At 41.5% G+C, this 26,261-nt stretch overlaps 2 protein-coding genes across 2 annotated transcripts; both read left to right on the top strand.

Moving 5' to 3' along the window:
- On the top strand, positions 2,462-11,143 carry LOC8085096 (preprotein translocase subunit SCY2, chloroplastic). Its single transcript, XM_002441013.2, has 13 exons — positions 2,462-3,118; positions 3,218-3,306; positions 6,105-6,184; positions 6,295-6,384; positions 6,635-6,726; positions 7,677-7,760; positions 7,981-8,122; positions 8,355-8,474; positions 8,543-8,672; positions 9,320-9,443; positions 9,557-9,663; positions 10,238-10,380; positions 10,486-11,143. The coding sequence occupies exons 1-12, from the start codon at positions 2,650-2,652 to the stop codon at positions 10,325-10,327; spliced, it is 1,617 nt and encodes a 538-aa protein (XP_002441058.2). The 5' UTR covers positions 2,462-2,649; the 3' UTR covers positions 10,328-10,380; positions 10,486-11,143.
- LOC8085095 (probable E3 ubiquitin-protein ligase LUL3) lies at positions 11,502-14,870 on the top strand. Its single transcript, XM_002441012.2, has 3 exons — positions 11,502-12,338; positions 13,980-14,472; positions 14,564-14,870. Exons 1-3 carry the CDS (start codon positions 11,923-11,925, stop codon positions 14,675-14,677), a joined length of 1,023 nt encoding a protein of 340 aa, XP_002441057.1. The 5' UTR covers positions 11,502-11,922; the 3' UTR covers positions 14,678-14,870.

Genomic DNA, 26,261 nt, shown 5'->3' with positions numbered 1-26,261 from the left:
ACAGCATGCATAGCACCATCAGTAACGAGTGCAAATCTCACGTACTAGAATGTTGCGAACTCAATCAAATAATATTAGATTTAAATGTATATAAAAAGGAAATAATATTTATTATATAATAACTTAGTTCTGAAAAAAAAATCAATTTCTACGGTTGTCTTTTGACAAACTTTGGTAGCTAAATTTATATATAAAAAAGAGCATCAAAATCTATGGCACTAAATTAGTATACTGGATACATCCTAAACTATATTATCATGATATGCTTATTTGGTGTAACAGTCTTTTGTGCTTTTTCTATAAGTTTGGTCAAATATTAAAAAATAATTTAAGATGACTATAGAAATTGATTTTAATAAGGGATGGAGGGAGTACTAAATAAGTATCACAATATTCATCATGTGATATATTTTTAAGCAAAAATATTTGTATGTTGTAACGAGACATACAACTTGTTTTTTCAGGTGTATAAAACGTATACCAGAACAGAACAACACAACACGTTATGGATTAGATTTATTTAACTATTGCGCAGTGGCGAAGCTAGAGCAAATTTGAGGGTGGTGCACTTGCCTCGTGGGTGCATAAATATGTCTGTTGAGTGGTGCATGTATGGTGAAATTTTAGTCAATCTCACTGTTTTTATATTTCTTGGGTGGTGCATTAGCACCCACTGCTGCCTACCTACCTTCGCCCCTGCTATTGCGTCTGGCACATGTTATGTGTTCCACTATGCCTTAGCATCAATTTCAAATAATTAACTATTCAAAAATGTATTCGTCGGAGAAAAAATGCAAATCAAAATATCTAATAATTTAGGCCAAATAGGTTCGATCAATAGAGAGCCTGATCGGGCTAAACCTAAACCAAATAGGCCCATGTTTAAGTTGTATCATTCATCTATGTGAGCTACCGTAAAGAATCTGATACCGTAAAGAATCTTGTTTTAGTTCATCCCGAAGCTAAAAACTTTTTTAAAACTTTTCGTCGCATTGAATTTTGTGGCACATGCCTAGATCACCAAATATAGACGAAAACAAAAACTAATTGCACAACTTGTAAATCACGAGATGAATCTTTTGAGTGTTGTTGGTCCATAATTGAACAATAATTGGCAAATAAAAACAAAAATACTACAGTATCTAAAATTAAAAAAAAACTAAACTAAACAAGGCCTAAATCGTTTCTTTAGTTGCGGCGACGAGATGGTAATAAAATTATGTTTATTTAGCACACATGCATTGATGACTCCAATCAAGACCGAGCCCATGACCTCCCCATGCATCATGGTTCTATATCAACATAAAGAGTCTGTTTAGTTTCACCTTGCTAAATTTTAATAGCTAAACTATAAATTAAACTTTAGTTATTGGGTGTATGGTTTAAGTGACTAAAACAGGCCTTGTAGCCTTTTAGTCGGGATGTTTGGTTAAATGGGACTAAAAAGTGAAGTTTATCTCCATTTAGTCCAGTTTAACTCCCCTTAGAGCATCCCCAACCGTTTTGCAAATAGACTTTGCATTCATATATTTGCCAAAAAGTCCTAAAAACATCTATCCAATGGTTTGACAATTAGGCTTTGCATTTTTGTTAACTTGGCAAAAAGAAGAGAAGAATTGGCATATATGCCAGGCCCGTCCTCGGTTGGCATCTGAGAAACTCGTGCAAAGTCCGTAGCTCCGGTCGAGATCGCGCGTCTTCTGCGGCGGCGTCGCGCCGCCAGATTTTTGCAGAAACTTTCCATCGCCGGTTGGATGTGATCTCCAAACTCAGGCACGAGTCCAGCCGCCAAACTCCAGCTGCACGCCTTGATGCGGTCTCCTGCAAGATGGTCACAATTCTTTTTTTTTTGCCGGCAGGGACTACTGCAGCCGCCAAACTCTGGAAACGGCGCGTCGGCGGAAACTTTTTTGCCGTGAACATTCTCCAACGTGCACGAGGACGAGAAAAGCTCGGCAAAAAAATTTTATGGGTCTATAATTTTATCTTTTTCCAAGTGATTAATGCCAAACCATTGGAGATTGTCTTTTTTCACCTCTGCTATATTCTTTTGGGACTTGGCAAACTTTCTTATTTGCCAAACTAATTATGCAAAACGGTTGGGATGCTCTTAGGAGACTAAAGTTTGGCTTCTTTTAATCCATGTGCTTCCTAAAAATGACTAAATAAACTAAAGTTTAGCTGCTACCCAAACCAAACGAGACTTGTAGGAAAATTTCGTTTCCAAGTTCTTCGTGTAAAATTCATGTACAAACCAACACCACTGGGTCCAAAGCTCAAAAGGCAGCAAGGATTTTTGTAACCTTATATGCATAGGCTTGTTTGAATCCTGTTATCTTATGTATGACTAAAGTTTAGTGTCTAAACTAGTTGTTTAGATTAAAGTTTTCCACCTGAGAATTCGTTCAATCAAAAGCTTTGAAAATTAACGCGACGCACGGTTCTGATCGTGACCGTGCAATCGAGGATTCGATTCGAGGGTGCAAAACCGAAGCCGACGCTCCCGATGGAGCAAGTCACCCGCTAGAGGGAGCCGAGCGTTCCCGTCGTTGCCGCCGGCGGGCTGGAGGTAGGATTCCAATCCGCATCCCCCGAATCCCCCGCGGACCTCGACCCCTTCCCCCCGCCGCGCGACCGGCGGTCGCCGTCATGTCCCCCTCTCTCGCGCTGGCGCATTCCTCACTCCCGTTCCCTTCGCGCCGCGCGCTCCCCACCCAGCTGCCCCGCCGCCTCGCCCCCAAACACCCGTCCCCTTGTGCTTATGGTCTCCTCCTCGACGGTACGCTCCAGCGGCCGCTCCGCACGCCTCGACGCCTCGCCGTCTTCGCCAGTGCTTCGGCGGCGTCCGCTGTGGTCCCGCCGCATGGAGAGGGAGGTGGTGGCACGGCGGCGGGGCGGAAGCGCACGGGGTACCGGAACCGGTTCCTGGACCTGGCGCGGCTTGGGGCGGTGGCGGAGGGCTCGGCGGAGGCCTTCTTCCGCAGCGAGATCCGCCGCCGGCTGGCCGTCACTGCCGCGCTCATCGTGCTCAGCCGCGTGGGCTACTTCATCCCGCTCCCAGGGTTCGACCGCCGCCTCATCCCAGACTCTTACCTCAGCTTCTCCCCGCTTCCTGCAGGTCTATTCCATTCCTCCATCGGGTTACATGCTGGCGAGTTGTGCACGGGGTTTTGTTTGGGGAAGCTAATAGCCTCTAGTTCTACCTTCCTTTGTGCAGATGACCTAGGTGATTTCTCCTCAGAATTGAAGCTTTCGTTTTTCCAGCTGGGGATCAGTCATCAAATTTCAGCATCTATTGTCATGCAGGTTTGGTAATTCTTATCCTTTGGTCCCTGATGTGCTTATATATGCCACTTGCCAGTGACAAATTCTTGCATATTTTTTAGTTAATTCTTAATTTGTGCAATGAGCAAAGGAAAGTTTTTGAGTTGCGTTTCTTTAAAGAAAAAATGAAGTTTTATTCTGATCTCTACATAAGTTATGCACTCAACAAAAAATTATTACAAATTCAGGCTCTAGCTTATAAAAGCAAGCTCTTAAAAAGTTCATATAAGATGTAAAAAAGGATAGCAATCTAACAAGTAAGCCTATTTGCAGACCGCCACCATGTTTGGCAAAGTTCTCCATTGCCGCTGTCTAAGATGAACTAGAAACATATCCAATGAGTAGCCCTAAAAACAACCTGTAAATAAGAAGATAGTATCTTTTTGTCAAAAACCAAGTCATTCAGCAGAACCAAATAGACGAAATGATTGTGCTTGTTCCCACTTCCCACACAAACTTGAGAGCGCAAGTTTTGATCTACTTGCTGAAGCCAAGGAACAAAAAACTAACAGGGTTTCTTGGTGGGCGTAAACCAAAAGCACCAAACAAAGTGTGCTACGTGGCCATTGAAAAAAAAGATGTTGAATAGTTTCTTTTTTGTTGCAAAAGCAATAACTCTCATCACCTCTCCAATTGCGCTTTACAAGGTTATCTTTGGTTAAAGTTACACCCTTCAGAAACAACAAAATGAATATTTTAATTTTAACGGGTTACTTCAACCTCCATATTGCTTTCTAGAGGCATTGCAAGTTGGTTCACTAAGTATTTATACATTGATTGAACTGAGAAATATCCCTGGTTGTTGAGGTTCCACTTAATTGAATCTTGTTAGCAATCAAATTGCACAAATGCTATTCTTGAGACCAATTCATTCCACTTGGCTAGCTTGTCACAAACTAGTACTCTACCGAAAGTAAAATTAAGTGGTCTAGAACTAAAAACCTGAGCAACTGCAATACTTTTTTCCCCTAGCAATATTGTATATAGATGAGTATTGTTCTTTGAGAGCCAAGTTTTCAAACAATTTGTTCTCCCAGAACCTAACAAGGGCCCTATTATGCAATTTAAAAGAAGATAAATCTAGGAAACGATCTTTGAATTTCATAAGGCCTTACCAAAAGTGTGAATCTCTTGGTTTCCAATGTGTTCCTCTATACTTTTGTTTTTCAAATATTTCTTTCTAAGAAGTTATTGCCAAGCTCCATCTTCATTGATTAATATAAAGAGTGCTTGCTTAGCAAGCAATCATGTTGAGTCACAAGGTCTATGATTCCTAAGCCACCTTGTTCCTTTGGTAGGCATAAAACTCCCCATTTTGTCAGTCTATAACTCTTTATTTTTTCTTCTTATGGTTGTCCCCTTTGCCAAAAGAAATTAGATCTATATAAAATCTAACTTCTTGAGAATCTCTTTTGGTACTCCAAAGGACATCATATACATTGTTTGTGAGTTGCATGACATCAAGTCATACAATGGTGAAAGAGTTGTCTCAAAGTTCTAAATTTTTGCTTATGACACCTCTTTCTCTCACCTCCCTCTCTCATCACAAAATAATTCTATGTGGCACTGCATGAGATGACCTCCAAGACTGCTAATGTATCAATGTACTTGCCCTATGTAACACCCGGCCCAGGGCTTAATAGGATTAATAGGAGACTCATACCAACAAGTTGCAACTTCTTTTCCGGAAGCCCATCTCTAAAGAACTCTAAAGTTAAGCGTGCTTGGCCTGGAGAAATTTAGGGATGAGTGACTGGCCGGGAAGTTCTTCCCGGGTGCGCACGAGTGAGGACAAAGTGTCAAAAAAGACTGGTGTTGGTCCGTGAGGGCTGACTATGTCCTAGAAAAGCTGCCAGATATAAGCGGGCCTGGCCTCGTGGAGGCGGGACGTTACAGAATGGAATCAGAGCCTTCCTGGCTTTGGGTTGACTGACGAGGACGTTAGTCTCTTAAGGGGGTGAGGATGTAACACCCGGCGCAGGGCTTAATTCCGGAAGCCCATCTCCAAACAACTCTAAAGTTAAGTGTGCTTGGCCTAGAGAAATTTAGGGGGAGAAATTTAGGGATGGGGGTCGACTGGGAAGTTCTTCCTGGGTGCGCACGAGTGAGGACAAACTGTCAGAAAAGACTGGTGTTGGTCTGTGAGGGCTGACTATGTCCTAGAAAAGCTGCCAGATGTAAGCGGGCCCGGCCTCGTGGAGGCGGGACGTTACACCCTATTCTTACTACTATATCCAATTCCATGACCTTGGTTGATAAGTGAATCCTTAAACATGCACGTACTCTGCCAGAGTGCTTGACGCATAGGCCAGAAGCCCAGAATTTTGGTAGAGAAGCCCCCCCCACCCCCACCCCCCCCAAAAAAAAGAAAAACATTCAGAGTTGGTAAATTGCTATTTGAGGCTTGGAAATTGTTCGCACGTAAATCCTTAAGAAAGTTGTACCATGCATCCTTTAACATTTATCTATTTAGGTATATGAGCTCTAGTTTCAATAACTTAACACTTTAGGCCCCAAAGGTTGCTATATGTTTCACACTTTCGCTTTGCCTAATAAGCACAAGTTACATTGAGCAGAATACAGATCATTTTGGATCTACTCATGTTAGTTTACCAATCAATATGTTCCCTTTCACAGACCTAGTTGGAACACCACAAGTTAGACTCTTTTTATGGCATTTGATTTTTCATAAAAAATGCATCTTGTTATTTTGATACTGTTGTTACAATAACTGGTTTATTTTTATTGAAAATAAACATAACAAAAGGTATCTGTTTCAGGTTCTCTGTCATGTTCTTCCATCACTTGAAAAGCTCCGCAAGGAAGGATTAGACGGACATGAGAAGTTAAAAGGCTATATGTGTGTTTAGTTGTCTATCTTGAACAGTGAGACCAGTTTGTTTTCCCTGGAAATTATTTGGATTTTGACATACCATTTCATCTAGTTTGAATCCTTTCTTTTGTGTGTAGATGGTGGCTTTCTTTGTGTTTTGCAACTGTGGCTGCTTTTACTGTGTCATGCTATTCCCTGCAGTATTCAGTATATGCTGCAAGTTACAGGTAAACTACCTTTTGGTGCAAATTTATTTTCTTCAAAGTACTCCTTCCCCACAAGCATGCTGGCACGCGCCACCATCAGCTCATTGTTTTGTTCCTTTGTTTTTCATGCTGATGCATTATCAGCTGTAAGGGCAATAAGTAATTTGAGGGACCAAAGTTTTTATTAATCCTAATTTGTTTGAACAGTAGGAAATATGAATACTCATTTACTATGTTTACAGCTCTATTTATTTTTATTCTTTTGTTACAGGGTTAAGCATATAATTATAACAAGTCTTTTGCTTGTTCTTGGTGCAATGTCAATGACATGGATTTGTGACACCATAACAGAATCTGGATTTGGTAATACTTTACCTCATGCATATTTGTAATTTATTATAACCTGTCCATGCTCCGAATGTATTATGTCTAGTATGAACTTCTACACATATATCGATGCTGGGCATAATTAATTGTTTAGAAGAACCTTGATATGCTATATTTGTCTCGATACCAAATAAACTGAAACTATGAGAAAATATCTCTCTCTTTTTGTGTGTGTGTGTGGGGGGGGGGGGGGGGGGACAATTTTGTTTGCAGATCTATATTGTGGAAGGGCTCATGGATGTTTTAATGTATGGGGAGCTTCTCATTCCTGAAAGGCTAAAATAATTAATTAATTAATTATCTGCCTGTTATTTTTGGTGGCTGATCCTTTTGTTCCAACTACTTGATCTGCTGGTACTGGGCTCTTAAGAAAAAAACAAGCCATGTATTTGAGTTAGGAGTCATTGGCTTGATTGACGAGTCCAACATGAAACAGATGATAATGTTATTATTGATGTGTCTATCATGTTCTGCTTGGTTAGCATTTTTTTTTTGAAACCGCAGGAGAGCTGTGTTTCATTGCATTAAAGAGAAGGGGTGGTCCTCAACAGGTTCCTCACTCATATGGGGACCAAATATGAGTGAGGCAATTACACAAACTTAAAGCTCTTGCACATAGCAACACACAGGACTCAACCGCTCAACTGCCCTAGATTGCAATAGAAAGCCCTAGCCCCTGCAGTTTGTTTGCACCAGCCATGCGCCATAAGCTGTGCTCATCCTTCAGTTCACACAAAATCGTGTTAACTGAAGGAGAAGCCCCCTCAAACACACAAGCATTTCTATGTTTCCATATAATCCAGGCGCCAAAAATAATTAGAGTGTTCACTCCTTTTTTGTGCTCCTTTTTAACTCTTCTAATCGTCTTGTGCCACCAACCTACAAAGCTTGTGTGTTCATTGTTTCTTCTATATTTTTATTTGCAGGACATGGTTCATCTTTGATTATCTGTGTGGGAATTTTGACTGGCTACACAGATACACTACACAAGATGATAACTCAGTTTTCAGGTTAGCTCTCTGAACTTGAGCTTGTCAACTTTCTGTAATGCCTTTTTAATATGACTTCGTTTGGTGTTCATTTGTATTGCCTTGTTTCTTTCTGTAAGTGTTCTGGAACATATTTTCAGGGAATTATCCTGAAACCACACTGCCATACCTTCAGCTTTGGCCTGTACCCTCTTTATCTGTACGTTGGGAGTTTTAGTTTCTGTCATTTTCTTTGAAACAGGGAATTTTTCCTATTGTTGGCCTTACGTCTTGGGAGTAGCTGGAATTTTTATGATTCTCACCATGGGGGCTGTGCTGGTGACTGAAGGATGCAGGAAGATAAAACTTCAGTACTACGGATTTAAATTAGCTTCTGGTGCAGGGTAGAAATTTTTTTCTTTTGTGATTTATTTTTATATGATATCCGTACGAATAGTTTTACACTTTACTGTTTCGTCTTTCTTTGAATTTACAAGTGACATTCAGGTAACAATAGAACATATTAGTATTTCACTTGTTATAAATAATTTAATGTTAAACTGTTTCTTATTCTTTGTACTGCATTGTTTTTCAGATAAAATTAAATACTTGAGCCATTTCACCCTTCTTTTGTAGGAATGAAAGCACCCCAGTTACAGAGGTTGAGCCATATATCCCCTTCAACATCAATCCGACTGGAATGCAGCCCTTGCTTACAACCTCATACTTGCTAGCTTTTCCAAGCATCATGGCCAGGTAAACCATAGTGTGTTTCATTTCTGTCTATTCACTTCCCCTAACATTGTAATGTGGAATATTTGCAGTATTTTTGCCTCGCCCTTTTGGGAAAACTTGAGGGAAATTTTGAATCCAAAGACTTCAACTGGTGGTACTCCCTGGGTTTATTACTCGACATATGCTTTTCTTGTCTTCGTCTTCAATATTTTTGATATTGTAAGTTTGTGTCTCATTTTAATAACCATGTATACTTAAAAACTTCTAATGTCTGCAAAATTACTCTTGCTTCTAATATCTTCCACTTCACCAGTGGTTTACAAATTTTACATCTTATCTATCTACCTGCTTTTGCTAATCTTGCGTTTCAATAGCATGTGACAGCAAATCCTTATTCTTATGCCACTGTTGCTTGGGATATGAATATCCCCACAATTCCATTGATGTTCTACTTTCTGTATGTATTTAATGGCTACATCCTTTCAGATATATTTTCCCTAGTTCTCCATAAGCAATATCAGCATGCTTAAGGAAATGCCACCTGTTCACAAAGATTTAGCTTACATGTTTAATTTTAAGATACTTTCTTTCTTAGATTAAAAAAAAATTGTGCATTATATTATCTTGTGATTAAGGTTTTTTAATCTCTTATGGTTGCCTGTTATCTGTATGACTAGTAATTGTGGGACCAAGTACAACTCGCATATATGGAACACTGATGGACAATGCACATGGCAGAGATTATAATGATCTCAGTCCTATAGTGTCATAGCACTCAAGTTCTTAATATTTTCAGCAACTGATAGTCAGTTTATTGGGATGCATGCGTATTTGCACCTATTTTATCTGCGAAACTTTTGTTCCAGGCTAACTTACCCAAAGAGATATCTGATTACCTGAATAAGATGAGTGCGAGGGTACCAAGGATAAAGCCTGGAAGAGCAACAGTAGACTACCTTACAAAGATACAAACATCAACGCGTTTTTGGGGTAGGTGTCCTTGAAGAAATTTTACCACATTGTCAAATTTTGTTATGATTTATCCTCCTTCTGCACTTTGTGCCTTTTTCTCTAAGCAAAAAAAATAATCTCTTACATTCCAGGAGGTCTACTGCTAAGCTTGCTTGCAACTTCCTCTTTATTGCTTGACCGATATCTCAGGCAAATAAATGAAGGGTTTTCAATAGGGTTCACATCAGTCTTGATTATTGTGAGTACATCTCAGGCACACTTGTAACTTGTTACCATGAAAATTAGTTGTTGAACTGCAGCTATTAGGGCACTCACAATGCAGACTCTATCATAGAGTCTAAAATTATTTATTACCTCGAACAATGTGGACTTGGAGTCTAAATAAGACTTGGAGTCTTATTTTTTCTACCTCTTTCTTCAATAAATATGCTGCCACATCAGCAAAATACCATAAATAATATGTAATTAATTGCCTTGGACTCTGTGATAGAGTCTTGTATTGGGAGTGCCCTTATGCCATCTTCATCAGCCTTTTTTTGTCTATGTTGGCCTCTGCGGTGGTTTGCCATCTTGGAAATGGGAACAGATTCTAAAATTCTGAATTGTCCATACATGACCATGTGGCTTCAATTCTAATGCCTTCACAGAAGAATCTGAAATGTTTTTCCATATTTTTGTTTTATAATGTGAACCTCAACATACTGGAATCTATTCACTTAGACATTTAAGGCTAAGTTTGGATTTGATAATTATCCGCAAGTTTTGCATGCATTTAGTATAGCAATGAATTATGTGAAAAATGATGATTTCAGGTGGGCTCAATCATTGAGCTTAGAAGATCATATCAAGCGTACAATGTGATGCCAGCACTAAGCAAAGTTCTGAGGAGATATGGTGCTTAAGAGTATGTAAGCGCCTAAGCAGATACATTGGTGATGATGACACCATCCACTAGGTACTTCAACTTTTCTGCCAAGGTTTATCAATATTTGAGATAACCATAGTTTCCACTTTGGTCTTGTATAAAAAGCATGAATTGGAAATTTTTATGGGGTTACAGCTCGTGGTGTTGCAAGGTCGATTGGCCCAGACACTTGGCAGTTGGCAGTATAGCACGCAATGATGAGAAGCTTACCACTCAAGCTTCTGTTAGATTCAAAGATGGAAGCAACATGGCTTTACATCGGACTTTATTGACAAAAAGTGAAATGAGGAAACAACAAACATGTCCAGCAAAGCAAGGAACATGGTTTACGTTGGGTGTTTCGCTTTTGTGTATTTGTGCACCAGCAGGAAGTTATTGCAAGTGATCGAAAAACTTTGATATCCTAATCGATCGCCATGTTCCGGAAGGAAGGACCTCCACCGTTCAAATGCTCCGAAAGGAAGGACCATTCACAGCCCTTGCTCCTAAAGGAAGGATCACATATTTGTTAGTGTAGTCATGTTAGAGTGTACGTCTCGGGCTGAGTCGGTCTCGTCAAAGAGCTCTACAATGAAGTTCATTTTTGTTGTGCCTGTGAATGGCCAAAATCTCACTTTCATGCACGACTTTGATCGGATGGAGATTGTTTTTTTTTAATGTGGGTGGTTAGTCTCGAGGAAGCACTTTCATGCCGTCTTCGTTTAATACTACAAGCGGTTCACATTGCAGATCGAACGTCGTGTACCAGCATCGCCCAACTTGACTAAACAAATATTGTCTAATTATAGACTAATTAGATTGTGATTAGTTATTTTTTTATTTTATATTTAATGCTTCGTGTATATGCCGTAAGATTCGATGAGATGAAAAATCTATATAATTTTACAAAATTTTTTAAGTAAACAAGGCCTAATGGCTAGTTGGGTACTATCTACTATGGCCTGAACATTTAAGGCAAACCGTGTCGAACGAACGACTGTCATCGTTGCTGCTACAACATTTTCAGGTACGTGTCTGACTACAACGTTGTCAGCCCCGTCGTTACACTTTCCTCGCCAAAATCGTACGTGTGGGGGCACCGCGTGTCCACAGCACGCACCCGTCCGTCGACGGTTCCAACTTCCGAGCACCCTCCTCTCCTGCCCTCGCCATCGACGACGACGCAACAACACCGTCGTTGCCGTGGCCGCGCGCGCCGAGCACGAGCACGAGCACGAGCACGGCAGCCGCTTTGGTTAGCTCACCCTCTCCGCGGTCGTCGCGGCCACCGTCAGAGGCAACCGCCAACGCGCAACCTTGTGGGAAACGCACCCGGAAACACCGTAGGCAGAGCTGCCGTGAAAAGTCAATCCGCGACCTGCCCGTCCGTCCTGCCTTTCCCCTTCCGCTCGCCCGTCGCGTCAGACGACGGACTCCACCGCCCGCGACGACGCGCTCCGCCTGCCGTGCCTGCCCCCGCGACACGCCTAGTAAATCCCCCTCCCCCTGCGGAAGCGTCAGTCGACTCTCCGGGCCCCGCTCGCTTTCCCTCCTCGCGTGCTCGGCAACTACTCGGCGCCGCGCGGGGGCTCCATGGGCGCGTCATCCAGCCGCCGCCGCCGGGACGACTACTACCCGCCGCCGCACCACTACTCCTCCTACCCGCCCCCGCCGCCGCCGCCGCCGCACCACCACCACCCGCCGCCTCCCCCTCCGCCGCCGCACCACCGTCCTCCCCCTCCGCCGCCGCCCTCCTCGTACTACTACCACCCGCACCCGCCGCCCCCGCACGCGTACCACGGCCCGTGGCACCCCGCGCCCGCGCCGCCGCCGCAGCCGCAGCCGCCCGCGCTGACGGGGCCTCCGCCCGAGTTCGTGGAGCACCAGCAGGCGCAGAAGGTGAAGAATTACGTCAATCTGCACAAGGACACCATCAGGCTCGTGCCCGACGACGCTGACCCCGACCGCCGCCTCGTCGCCTTCACTTTCGACGCGATAACCGACGGCAGGTGAGGTCGGCTTGTGCTGGTGTTGCTACTGTATGTGTCTTAAAAACACTGTAATGTAATGGTAACGGTAGTGTTTGTTTTGTTTGGCCGACCTGAATTATGTGGCTACTGCACTGGAATTTGAGATTTATAATTTGCTTCATGTAGGTGGCTAATGATTAATAGAACTTAGCCAGTTACCGATTTTAGACCAAAGCTCATGACCTACCTTTCTTAGAAAGTCCAGTAATAAGATTGGCGATCCAGCAGCTTGGAAATAGAATACTAACAATGGAGCTATAAGACGAGGGATATGCTTTCGTTTAGCAAATTCTAGGTGGTTTATTACAATTGCTGACTTATTGTTTTGTATAATGCTTCAAGCTCGTAGATCAGTAATTGTTCTCCACTTCCATAATAAATTACTGAGAGAAAAGAAGCAGATGAATAGTTAAGTGAGACTAGAGTAGCACTTTCAGAAGTTTAATGACTTACCCAGAATGCTACTCCCTCCTTTCTTTTTTACATGTCACATTAGTCTTGCCCTAAGTCAAACATTATTACTTTTGACCATCCATTTAAAAAATTTCTTATAATTTCACAACATATTTATTTACATATTATGAAAGTATTTCTTATAGTGAATCTAAAAAATAAATCTTATGCCGTGAATCTATATAGTTTTTTTATATCGATGGCCAAAGATACAAATGTTTGACTTAGGACAAACCTAATACAACATGTAAAAAAGAACGGAGGGAGTATATGGGAAGAACAAGAATAGTTTAATTTTTCTTTTCTTCCTCAGGTTTATCATATTCTTATGTTTGTTATTCCTAGCTTAAAATTCTTTGCAATCTGAACTACAGATTACACGACTTCATGTTTAACCACAGTAACCACCACATTTTGTTTATATTGTTAGTGCAACCAGTGGTCAAAATCCTGTTGTTACTGCTGGGCAGTTTCTTTAGTTAGGTTGTTGAAATTTTAATAGAAAAATCAAATTTGGGATTGGACATGTAGCTGGTTGGCTACCAGCTCCTAGCAAATTTCTTTAGAAAAAATTGTTTAAGAGACTACTGAAAAATATTTCTTCAGAAAAATCACACATCATTTCCCTTTCGAACTAGTGCAGCATGGGTGGAAATGGCATTTTACTAAAAAATTCCAAGGGCTCAAGAGCTCTAGTGCTCAACAATGTCCACCTACTTACCTAGATAATAGATGCTATAAATAGCTATATTTAAAGAGTATCCATGCTTGTTTACTAGCTCTAGCTGCTGAGCACGAACTTGCAGCCATCAGGTACTGTGTAAAATCGTTTACGTCTACTTTTTGTAGTCCTAATTAGCTCAACCAGTTGTGCTTAAAGCCTAAACTTTTAGGCAGAAGGGGCATGTGGCAGCAGCTGAAAATTTGCCATGCATGCAACGCTGGTCTCCATTTCCATTTTGAGGAAGCAACTTCAATCTCCATTGCCAATATGGCTGCCTAGTCATGCTAGTTGCCATCCAAAAGGGCATAGTTGTCATTTTCTTTTAGGTTGTCGAGGACTTTCTTTGACTGTCTAGTCATCCTAGGCATTGCTCTCCTATTAATATGAGTGTTTAGTTACCATTTACATCAGTTGACACTTGAACTTGTCCATATCTTTTGCAGTGTGACTATATATTACTTTGCCAAGGAAGAAAAGGACTGTAGTTTTTCTTCAATATACCCAGAATTACAGACGCCAACAAAGATACCCTTCGAGAAAGGGTTGGCCCAAAGGTTTATCCAGCCCTCTGGATCTGGTGTTGACTTGGGATTCTTTTCTCTGGATGAGCTTTCGAGTTCGTCAGGGGAAGTGTTCCCACTTGTTGTTTATGCAGAAGCATATCCATCTCCAGAGGAAGGTGGCCCATCAGTAAACTCCACTCGTGCACAGATTACTCTTGCTGTTTTGGAGAAGCATAACAACGACCTTCAAGTCAAAGTTGTGAAGCAAATCTTGTGGATTGATGGCGTTAGGTATGAGCTACAGGAAATTTTTGGTATGGTCAACTCCACTGAATCAGATGTTGCCGATGCTGATGCTGATGACACGGGGAAGGAATGTGTTATCTGCTTGACAGAACCAAGAGACACTGCTGTTATGCCTTGTAGACATTTGGTAAGTACATGATTTGATGTATGTTCCTTTTATCTTCTAGATCTAGCTTTTGTTACCTTAGGTTTTATCTGATTGTTCCTTTCTTATCCAGTGTTTATGCAGTGAATGCGCAAAAACTCTACGATTTCAATCAAATAAATGCCCAATATGCAGACAGCCTGTTGAAAAACTGATGGAGATCAAAGTTAGAAGTTCTGAACCATAAAGGAGAGTTTGCTGGTATGAGTGGTATCGTTGCTGCTGCACTATGTTATGTAATTGTCCATAATCCTGTAACAACATCGATCTTGAAGTGTATAGTTCTGCTGATGGTTGTGAACTTGTGATGATGTGGTCTAGAAATGAACTGTGAAGACCTTCATTTGGCATTGGATCGCTTGGTTTTTCTTGTTATAGTACTCCTTCCGTCCCAAAACAGTATCTTTTTTGCTATGAATATGGACAAACATTTGTCAAGATTCATAGCAAAAACAACACTCTTTTTGGGACGGAGCGGCATCTGAAAAACTACCTTGTCAGAGTTTTGTGCCTTGACAAAGCTAATTTTACCCGTTTTTCACCCCTGGTCAATTATCATCTTTATGCTTTGCTTGACATAGACTTGCCTTTCCATGTTCCATGCCCGTTGTTGTCCTTCACATTTTACTGGTACTGTGATGTTGCAATTTCTTTCGTTTTCCGGGAAGTATCTCGGTGATGTTTCTGTCCAATGTATCTGGTAGTAAATCCTAGTAGTTGCATGATAGTTCAGTGAGCATAACAAAGCGTGTTTTTTTCCATATTTATTACTGTAACAATTTTATGTACTGCTTATATATCAACCAGGGTACAGCTCAATTGACTTGTGGTTGACCAACTATCTGGAATCTGGAGCAATGTTTTCAGGTCGTCCGATTAATCGCGATTAATCGTCCTGGTCGGTCTTGATTAGGAGGTCCGACCCGACCAGGTCGACCAGAAACCTGGTCGTCCGATTAGTCGTCCACTTATCGCGATTAATCGTCCGATTAGGACATGGACGACAAGGTTGTGTGCTCTGTTTTTGGGCTTTTTTGACTGGGCAGATATGTGGGGGGTATGGAGATGCTGTTGGTTGTCCCAGTTCTCCAGAAATAGTTAAGAAGGAGATGTTGGTTTACATAAAAAGAGTTGAAAATGAAGAGGAATGTTGGTTTACAGTAATGCAGTCTTGATGCTTCTTTTATTGTGTATAATATAGTGTATATATAGAGGTATATATATAGGTCGACCGGCTGATATGCCTGGACGACCAGGGACGACCAGGGGACGACCAGGGTCGATTAATCGACCTGGTCGCTGATTAATCACGATTAATCACCTGGTCGGTGGCTGGTCGACCAGGATCGACCAGCCGACCAGAAAACATTGATCTGGAGGTAAAAGCGGTATGCTGTGTTTCAGGTAAATTTTAACAAAAGCATCGCTTTTTAGGTCATCTGCTGCGCTGAAGTGTCAGGCTAGTGGAGCGAAAGGTGTGTAAAGTTCACTAGTGCACCTGAACCCAGCTTAAATATCCTTTGATCCTTCCATTAACCTGTTGCATCTGTACACAATTTTCGTAGCGAACTTGATAGCTGATAGGTTAGGTGCCATCTAGACAACTAGTTGATGTTTTCTGTGCAGTACAGCCACTCCTGATACGTACTAAAAAAAATATGAATGAAACTGGTGGTCTGCTCCCATAGTCCAGATTCCTGTGGTAAGCTTTGAAGATGCAAGATCCACTTGCCCTGGATCATATTACTTTGCCGTAAAGTTTTGCCCCTCTCTCTGTGAAGTGCAAGTGTGCAGCGGATGTTGGTTTTTCTTTTGGATCATTCAAAAATTTCTGTGTTTTATTTGAGTCAGAGGAGCATATGAAATAAATCCTGATCAAAACATATAACTAGTTCAGTACCACCAAAGTTTTGGCATAATTTCTACTTTTTCATCATTTTCCCTGTCTACGTGGAAAACCGAAATTACGGAGGTGTTTAGTTTCTCTTCTATTCCAAAAAATTTTAGATTTTGGTTCATTATTTTGCATAATGGAATTAAACATCACATAAAGTTTTTGACAAAAAAGGTGGTTATTCTCCATTTTGGATTTTAGCCTCAAGAGCAAAAAAAAAAGCCCAAAATAGCCTCAAGTGGTCCTCATGAGAGCAATAATTTTCGCATTTTAGATAGAACTAAACATAAACCTAAAACTTTCGGTATTTTGCATTCCATCATTCTAAAGTAGTTGGCATTTTGTATTTTGTATTTTATGGGAAACTAAACATCTCCTACATGATGATAACTCAAAATCGTCCCAACATATTTATTCCTAGCTTCGTTTGTTTCAAAATCGTCCCAACATATTTATTCCTAGCTTCGTTTGTTTCTGCTTTTCCACTCGCTATACATATTGTAGTTTGAATAGTGAGCTGAGATGATGCGTGGGAGGCGCTTCATCATGCTGACATATTACTGTATCGACTGTCTTCGAGAAATAAGGGATCTCTCTGCGTACCATTTGAATAACATCGTCATCTTTAGAGCCACTTTAGCAGTAGCCCTCAAATCCTGTGGCAGAACCTCCTGAATTAATTGGCCCACATGCACCCATCATTGTCTCAAAGACTTCTGATCGGCGTGCACGAGTTCCAAATGACTCAAGAAGTCTGTCGGGTGCCCTCGGAGGACCCCGAATCATCCACATTTTAACTCATACAGGATCAACATGGAGTTACCACAACATTACAATATTTGTTACAAAAATGACTTACATCAGAGTGCGGAAGATTTATAACTCAACTTACAACATATGATGGAATATAAACAACTAAATTTCCAAAAGGTGTGTATAGTAGCGGAAGCATCCTAGGTGAAGCTTCTAAGGTAGAAGAGGTGGATAAATCATGTCGCGCCCACCGACATGACCTCCATTAGCAGTCTAAGTCAGCACCTGCAACAGGGGTTATAAAACCCTGAGTACAAAAGTACTCAACAAGACTTAACCGACTAGAAAAGAGGTGAAGACTCAGGTATGCAGGCTATAGGGATTCAAGGTAAAGCTTTATCAAGATCAAGCATTTCTTTTGCATAAAATCTTACTAAGAGTAAAACCTACTTTCAAGTTTTAACTCAAGATCATCATTTATGACTAACCAAAACTATTATCAAACTTTCATAAACATACCACCTCTTTCTCTTACCAAAGATCCATTTATTACTACGATGATGGTGTGAGGATTGAGGCTCCATATCCGAGGAAACACGGCGATTCGAATCGATTAAACCCAGCTGGGGATTCAGTACCACACGACATATGTAGAACTTAATCTTGCATACGTCAACCTTTTCTATAGATCCTCCCATACAAGAACGGGTCCAGCGTCACCCGAGAGTACAGTACACCACCATCCTACAGCCAATCTAGATGTTTCCCGGTCATCTCAGATCCGTAAGGTGGGTACACGCTACTCTCGCCATCTCTCCACTCCCAGTACGCGGTTAGCCGTTCTCAAGTATCGGAATAGCTATAGGTAAGGCTTACCACCGCATGTGGGCTGTACTCAAAGGTCTCAATCACAACAGGCCAACAACGGTACGGTCCTTAATCGACACAGTTGGAGACACTACTTTAAGACTCCATTCTTAAAGCAAGTCCACCGACCGGTCTCAAGTTGAACATTATTGACCTTAAAAGTATTCCACAACAACCCTTCAAACTTTCTTATTTGAAAACTTATCTAATAAGCAGGGCTAAGCATACTAAGTATTTTCATAAAACAAGTATCAAGGTTAATATTGAAATCATCAAGGTAGATAATGCAGCAAGTAGGATTCACTCAACTCTTATTCACCTAATGCATCATATTAACTCAAGTGATATAAATAACTTTATGAAAATACAAGGATAGGGTTTAATGTCCGGGGCTTGCCTTGGCCGGAAGGGAAGTCCGACAACTCAGCAAAACCAGATGGATCCACAAACTCAGAAGCAACCCACTGAGGATCAGATTCCTCTGGAGCGTAGTCTACACGTAGAAGTGCATATGCATGATCAATGAGATGCTCATGACATGATAAAGACAGGTTACATGTTCTTGGATGATAACAACAAACATAACTACCTCGAGTACAACTTACCTTCACGGTATAGAAACAAACTAACTTAGCTATCAAAACATAGATTACTACTAAGCAAATTTTATCATCTTTATTAAACAAGGTTGTGTAGCTATCAGACAACAAAGATCATTTATGAAATAATCCATAACCAGGGAGCATATCATGCCAAGTAACCACTGGTTGTCAATCAATCCCAAAGATCAATCAAAACCTAAAATGATTAGGTTTTCTATTTATCTTAATCAATTCTTAATTAAATATTAATGGCAGTAATTAAGTATAACATCAAACAATAATTAAATGCCAAAGGTCATTAACCTTAATGACCTCAGGTCATCACACAATCCCAAAAGCACTCAAATTCTAATTTGGAAATTAAACTAATCATTATTTAAGTAAAGGCTAGCTAAAAACAATCAACTCTATTTGCACACATAACCAGGACAGCAGCATATATGCAACTTCATTCAACCATAATTAGAGATCCAAGCATCCAATAAAGGTGATATTAGACTTTCTGGGAAGCTTAGATAATTTTCTACAACTTTGTTATTATCTTCGAGAACTGATTTAATAGATAAAATGGCCAAACAGTATGAATAAACAATTCTGTCCAGACCTTAGACAGAATCAGACCTTAAGCTTCATAGATCTATAACCAGAGTTCTAGATCACCAAAATTCATGATCCATAACATTTTGGAAAGCTTATGAAAATTAATACAATTCATATTTTATCATGAAAGCATGATTCATAAGTTTAGTAGGTCGAAATTGCACAACTACAGAAACTGATCCAGGATTTGACAGAAAGGAACCATTTCTGAAACTTAAATTTAAACAGGCATAACTCAGAAACTATAGAGCCAAATGCCACCAAAATTTAACACCAGCTAGATACATGAATTCTATACTTTGTTATAGACAAGTTTCATATCCAACATTATTTACCTAGAGCAATTCATAATGCTCTAGAAATTGTCGAGAAACCACTAACATTTGAATTATAGAGAAATCATATTTCATTTATGTTCCAAACTTGAACCTGGGCAAAACCCAGCTCACCAACAGTTGAAATACATCAAAGGGATACTAGAAAACATCATGGCCATCCCTAAATAAATACTTTTCATGTCTTTATTTATTTATTTAGATAAATAGACAAAATAATAACCATATATCAAAAGTACACAGTAAATTCTGAGAAAACTACAGCAGCTCATATATGTTCTCCAAAGTCTACTGTATAAATTTCATGCCATTTGGATAAGTATAGCAATTTCTATGAAAAAGATAAATTTCCATCACAAGGAAGCATGTAACGACAAGATAAATAAGAAACTCAACAATTTATACAAACACATAGCTAAATTATGTATCTATATGTTATAACAACCTCATATAAAGGCAGAGGAACTGTATTTTACATTTATTCATTTTTAGTTTAATTGTAAACTATTTAATAAGCACTACACAAGATAAATTAATAACTTAATCATATGTCATCCAATGAATCTAAAAACTTAACCACAGCACATACACATAATCATTAGTCTACCGTAAAAGTTTCATCTTAAAAGAAGCTATACAACAATAGATATGAATTTCTTCCTTTTAAGCATAATTAAAAGACATAATTCATAACTAATTATTTTACTATAAAAATAGTCAGTTCCATATTTTTAATAAAAACTAGACATTTCAAGGAGCACAAAAAAATTTGGTTCACCAAAATTGGAGCTACCAAACTCTAGATATGAATTTTCAAAGATTCAACAAAACATCTACAAACAAGTCCTTATAGCACTATTCACCTGAGTCACGGTCTATGCAATTAGACCCCTGGAGAACTTCAAATTGTCGCGCGAAGTCCCTGGTCGCGAACTGGAAACAGAGCAGCTCGTCGGAGATCGCAGTTTCGGCGTTGGAGTGCTCGTCGGCGGCAGTGGAGCAGCGGGGGAGTTCACCTGGACTCACGCACACCCTCTGGTTCCCTCTACTTGGCCAGAGGTGGTCTGTGGAGGCATGGCCACGTGAACAGCGACACCGGCGGAACTCTGGACGGGGCTTAGGGGAAAACGTGGCGCTCCGGCTGCCGGGAAGGCGAGGAGAAGAGTTGGGGAGCATCGGGGACTCAGCACGACTTCGTCAAGCTGCTCAGAAGTGGTGGAGAAGCACAGAGGAGGGCTGACCACGGTGGCGGGTGGCAGCGGCGTTTCTGCCGGCTCCGGAGAGAAAGAAAGCCGGTCAGGGAATTGGAGATGGTGGAGGATGCCTTCAACTCGTCCATATCACGGTGACTTCAACCAAGCAGGCAGCTGCGTGTCAGCCATGCTCGAGGTGACGTGGGGAAGCAACGCCACCGAGCAGGGTCGCCGTGCCCTGCTCCCATTGGTGATGTACTGTAGCATTCTTATCCTCCCCTTTTCTATTTCCAAAATTACTTTTTATTTTGTATAAAAACACAGAAATCTACCAAAGCAAGAAATGTGCAGCACAAAATTGCCTACAACATTCATTTAAGACTCAAATTCAGATTTCGAAAGGAAGGTGATGAATTTAATCAAAACAGTTTGAATTTCAAATCTCAAATTGGGGAAATTCCAATTTTGAAATGGGGCATATTAGAAATTCTAAAATTACTTTTGATTTTTCTCAACAACTTGAAAAAATCCCAACATGAAAGTTGTTCAACTTTTTGAGCCCTACAACTTTCATGTTGACCATTTTTTAAAATTCCAAATAGATTTTGAATTGGAGATTCAAATTAGAAAAGGGGACACTTTCCGAAAATCTGTATTTTCAAAATTACTTTGAATTTTGCATTGAAACTTCAAAAACTCAAAACACCAAAGCTGTACATCTTGACAAGATCTCCAACTTTGCTTTTGAACACAACTTCAAATTTTGCTTGGTTTTTGAATTACATAAAAGGGGGCAAATCAGGGTTTTAAAATTAGGGTTTCCCCCCTTAAGCTCTCGGAAACTTTTCACACTAGGGTTTTAAATACCAACACAAGCATCCATACACAAAATAAGCACACTTTAATTCCTAAACACATTCAGCCAAATTAAACTTATTTTAAGTTGATGCATCATGATGTGCTTAACAAATATGCTTTGCAATGCTTATGATGACATGATCCATTTTTAGTGTTCGTAACATCAAGGATGTTACAAATCCTAACCCTCATTTTCAATTTGGTTGCCCACCCCACTTTTGTTATCCCAAATTTTGCTCCAACTCCAGCATTAGCACCCAAACAAAGCCCCCAAATTTATTTCCACAGCCACTGCCATGTGGGACTTGCCTGTCAATGTCTTTCCATCCCTCCCTCTTATCCTTGTTGTGTTCTGTCGGCTCCACTGCGTGCCACCAGAGAGAGGGAACCAAGGGAACCAAGGGCAGGAGCTTGCTCATCCCAGCGGCGAGCTGGGGGAGCAGCACACCGACGCCCATGGCCGGAGCCGCTCCTGCGCAATGAAGCACAACACACCCTTAGATTTGGCCGAGTGGGGGAGGAGAGAGGGATCCATGTCGCCACTAAAAAGGTCTATGGCCCTGCTCGGGGTTTGGTGGGAGGATTTTGGTGCGCCAACAAATTTAGGGTGTGTAGTAGGGGTCATACTGGAGTCTCAATGGAGGCTTCATGAAAGTTTCATACACATTAAATATACTGATATAGCATTATATTGATGAAGAGAGAGATGATGAGAGTTTTATGGGAGTAAAGATAGTTTCATGGAGATGAAATTCTTCTGCATTGTTTCCGAAATACAAGTGTTTTGGAAACTAAGCCATAAAACCTCCATTGAAACTGGTCTTATAGGCTGCTTGTACACTGTTATGAGATAAGCATATTGTTTGAGTGTACTCCCTCTATCAAAAAAGAACGTAATTCTCATTTTTTTAGAGTCAAATAATTAAAGTGTTGACCAAAACTATACAAAAATTACTAACATTTATGATATAAAATAAGTATCTTAGATTAAATACAGAATGTATTTTTATAGTAAATTTAATAAAAAAATTATTAATATTAATACTAGTTACTATAAATTTAATTAAATTTGAAATTATTTGAATAATATAAATATAATTATATTTTTTTAGGACAGAGGAAGTAGGTTACAATGATGGGTCAGCTTGTACCGAGTACCGACCATACTTGTGTCCCTTTGGGAAACACGTATAAAGGAACTTCTTTCAAATTTTTTTTGCAGATTCAAAAGACACGGTAGCCACATAAACACACGGCCAAAAATAATTCAACCTTGGAAAGTATTTAGAGTGTTGACATGGATTATTTATTAGAAAGTACTAAAAAAAGACATCTCCTCGTCCTATGGTTTTGAGAGAGTGATTTGGAATGTATTTAGATTGTTGACACCGACTATAGAATGTACTGTATAAAATAAAAGGACATCTCCTCGTGCTTCTGTTTTGTACAACTTCTAAGCTGTTTATGATCAAAATAAGCTGAAATCAACAACCCAATGACATGTAATTTTTTCGTTCAGATTTATTCCTACTACTCTCATTTGTACCAGAAAGTAGAAGGTAGATCAAACCAGTTCATTTGATCGCGCTTCTACTCTATTTAAGCAGTTTATCTGGGAAGCATTTTCTAGATAAGCAATGAGGGCCTAAGAAAGAAATATTACCTGCAGATGGTGTAACCTGCATCCATATCTTTTGGTACAGGAAATACGACATCCATCCGCAGTCCGCACAGAAAAGCACGTCATTTTAAGGGAAACTCTCCGTTGGCACAAACAAAAAATTTGCACATTCCTCTGCAAGGCAACGGTTCTGAAAATGAACATTCCGCGCTGCCGACCACCGGACCGACGGTGTGGCGACCGACGAAACGCTGAGGAACACCACGAATAATAACCGCACCCGCGTAGCTGGAGTTGCATCCGAGCACGAGCAGGGTGGATATGGGCATGTACGCACGGACGTGCGCTCGTCACTCGGCGGCACGCACCTGTCACCTCGTCACTGACAGCTCTTCGTTGTCCCCGTGATCCGTAACGCATGTTACCGGTGGCCCAAGTGTGCTGACGGGCTCCCCTTTCCCCGTCCCCGTCGCCGGTCGCGGTCAAGTTCAAGTAGCCGCGCAGCCATCCTGCTACTTGTACCTCGTCGCCACCCGCCCGCCGCAGCGGCTGCCGTATAGTACAACGAGCGGTCCCCGGCGCGTCGGCCGTAGCGCGCACCGGAGCCACACAATCCGCCCGCTCGCTGGTCGAGCGAAGTGGTCACTGGCTAGTGAAGCGGGTGGGGGCCTGCTCTACGGGCGCCCCCAGCTCCACATCGGATGCTGACATTCCCAAGCGAGTGGGGAGGAGCAGGAGCAGGAGCAGGTGGACGTGGAGCGCGCGCCGCCTCTGCCTGAGCCTGCCCCCGGCCCCCGCCCCGGCTCGCTCCAGTTTTCCTCATCCACCTGTGAGAACCTATCGGAATCCATCCCGTTACGGATAGGAGCAACCAAACCAAGCCAACCGACCCCGAGCGCCGTGATGGCAACCACTGTGGCGGGCACCGTGAGGCGACAGGTGGCCCGGTGAATTTCCAGCGATTCTGATTCTTCCGTCATGCCCTGCCTGCCTGCCTCGGGTCCTCTGGTGATTCCATTTAGGACGGACAGGCACCAATAATAATAATAGTTAGCACCACCTGGGTTGCCAATCAGTGTGCATCTCGCTCGCTTAGGGCCTTGTTTAGTTCCCCAAAAATTTTGCAAAATTTTTCAGATTCTCCGTCACATCAAATCTTTAGACGTATGCATGAAGTACTAAATATAGATAAAAATAAAAATAATTGCACAGTTTGGTCGGAATTGACGAGACGAATCTTTTGAGCCTAGTTAGTCCATGATTGAACAATATTTATCAAATACAAACGAAATTGCTACAGTGCTCATTTTGCCAAAAATTTTGGAACTAAACAAGGCCTAGGGCCTGTTTAGATTGGGGTTGAAAATTTTCTGGGTGTCACATTGGATGTGTCGGAAGAATGTCGGGAGGGGTTTTTAGAAACTAATAAAAAAACAAATTACATAGCTCGTCAGGAAACTGCAAGACAAATTTATTAAGCATAATTAATCTGTCATTAGCATATGTGGGTTACTGTAGCACTTAAGGCTAATCATGAAGTAACTAGGCTTAAAAGATTCATCTCGCGATTCTCAACTAAACTGTAGATTTAGTTTATTTTTTTATCTATATTTAATGTTCTATGCATGTGTCCAAAGATTCGATGGGATGGATGAAAAATTTTTGGGTGGGAAACTAAACAGGGCCTTATAGTACCACCAGTACTTGCTTACTGACGGCATGGCTGGACGTGACACGGTGCCTTTTTTGTTTCGCAACAGTTGATTGGTGTCAGTGCGTGGCCTACAAGAACATGCTAGTACCTGCTGATGTCTGATTTGATGCCGAGAGGAGTCCCAGGGAGCCTGAGGGGGGATAGGCAGGAGGACCGCGAGCGGCGGCAGGCGGTGCCTCCCCCTCCCGATCCGGACGGCCCCGTGCGGCCACCCTGGCGCCCATCGGGGCCATGTGGGCAGCGGAGATCCCGGGCCCCGGATCGCGGGTTCCACGACGGCTGGCTGCGCGGTGCCCGGCCCGTGCCTGGGCTTCGCTTCGGTGGCCGTCTCCGCGCCGGAGCAGCCTCATCCATCTGCTCGAGCTCCATCGGCAGGGGATGGATAATGCCGGACCCAGCCACACCACTCACTCTCTCGCACCTACAGGACATCCATCCATCGCCAGTCGTTAATGCCATGCACTCATGCCGCCGGTGTAGTGTAGTTGTGTACGCGCCGGCGCGCATATGATGGTTTCCTTCCCAGCGAAGGCTTGCTACTAGTAGTAGTAGTACTAATGGTTCATCATGCGATCCCTGTTCCGGTCACGCTCATGCAAAAAGCATATATAATGCCCTCCGGCGGCCAAGGATCAGATCAGACGACAGACAACGAGCGGTTCCGGTTCAAACTCGTCTGATCCCAGCAACCGGCCTACTATCACCCATGTCGGGCCGCATATGTCATCTAGGCCTTGTTTAGTTCCGAAAAATTTTGGGAAATCGACACTTTAGCACTTTCGTTTGTATTTGACAAATATTGTCTAATCATGTACTAACTAGGCTTAAAAGATTCGTCTCGTCAATTCCGACTAAACTGTGCAATTAGTTTATATTTTTGTCTAAAAAATCGATGTGACAGGAAATGTGAAAAATTTTACAAAATTTTCAGGCCTAGGCTCACTCGTAGCAGCTGCAACTGCGAGAAGGAAGCTCTCTGGACTCTGAGCACGGCACTCAACTCTCGCTTCACTTCTCCACAACACAGACAGGTGGGGCCTCGTCCATGCTAGAAAATATTTTAGGAGGAGCTGAATAAAATTGCTACATCAACTTAACTTTACTATGATCTTTCACAATGAAAAAAATATATTAACTTAGTCTTATATTAATTCACAAAATATATCTAAAAATAAAGATCTCAGTCCACACTACGTTATAAATTTGTGTCTAAAATTAGAAGAAAAATATTAGAATCTTATTGAATCAGCCTGCGTCCCATGGCTGGGATGGGCGCGCGCACTGAGACCGAGACCTGACCGCGGCGAGAACGGAGCGGATTGCGAACATGTGCA

The sequence above is a fragment of the Sorghum bicolor genome, chromosome 9 (genome assembly GCF_000003195.3).
Source record: "Sorghum bicolor cultivar BTx623 chromosome 9, Sorghum_bicolor_NCBIv3, whole genome shotgun sequence".
Taxonomy (NCBI): domain Eukaryota; kingdom Viridiplantae; phylum Streptophyta; class Magnoliopsida; order Poales; family Poaceae; genus Sorghum; species Sorghum bicolor.
The sequence above is the reverse complement of the archived record's forward strand: the minus strand, read 5'-3'. Positions and strand labels throughout refer to the sequence as shown.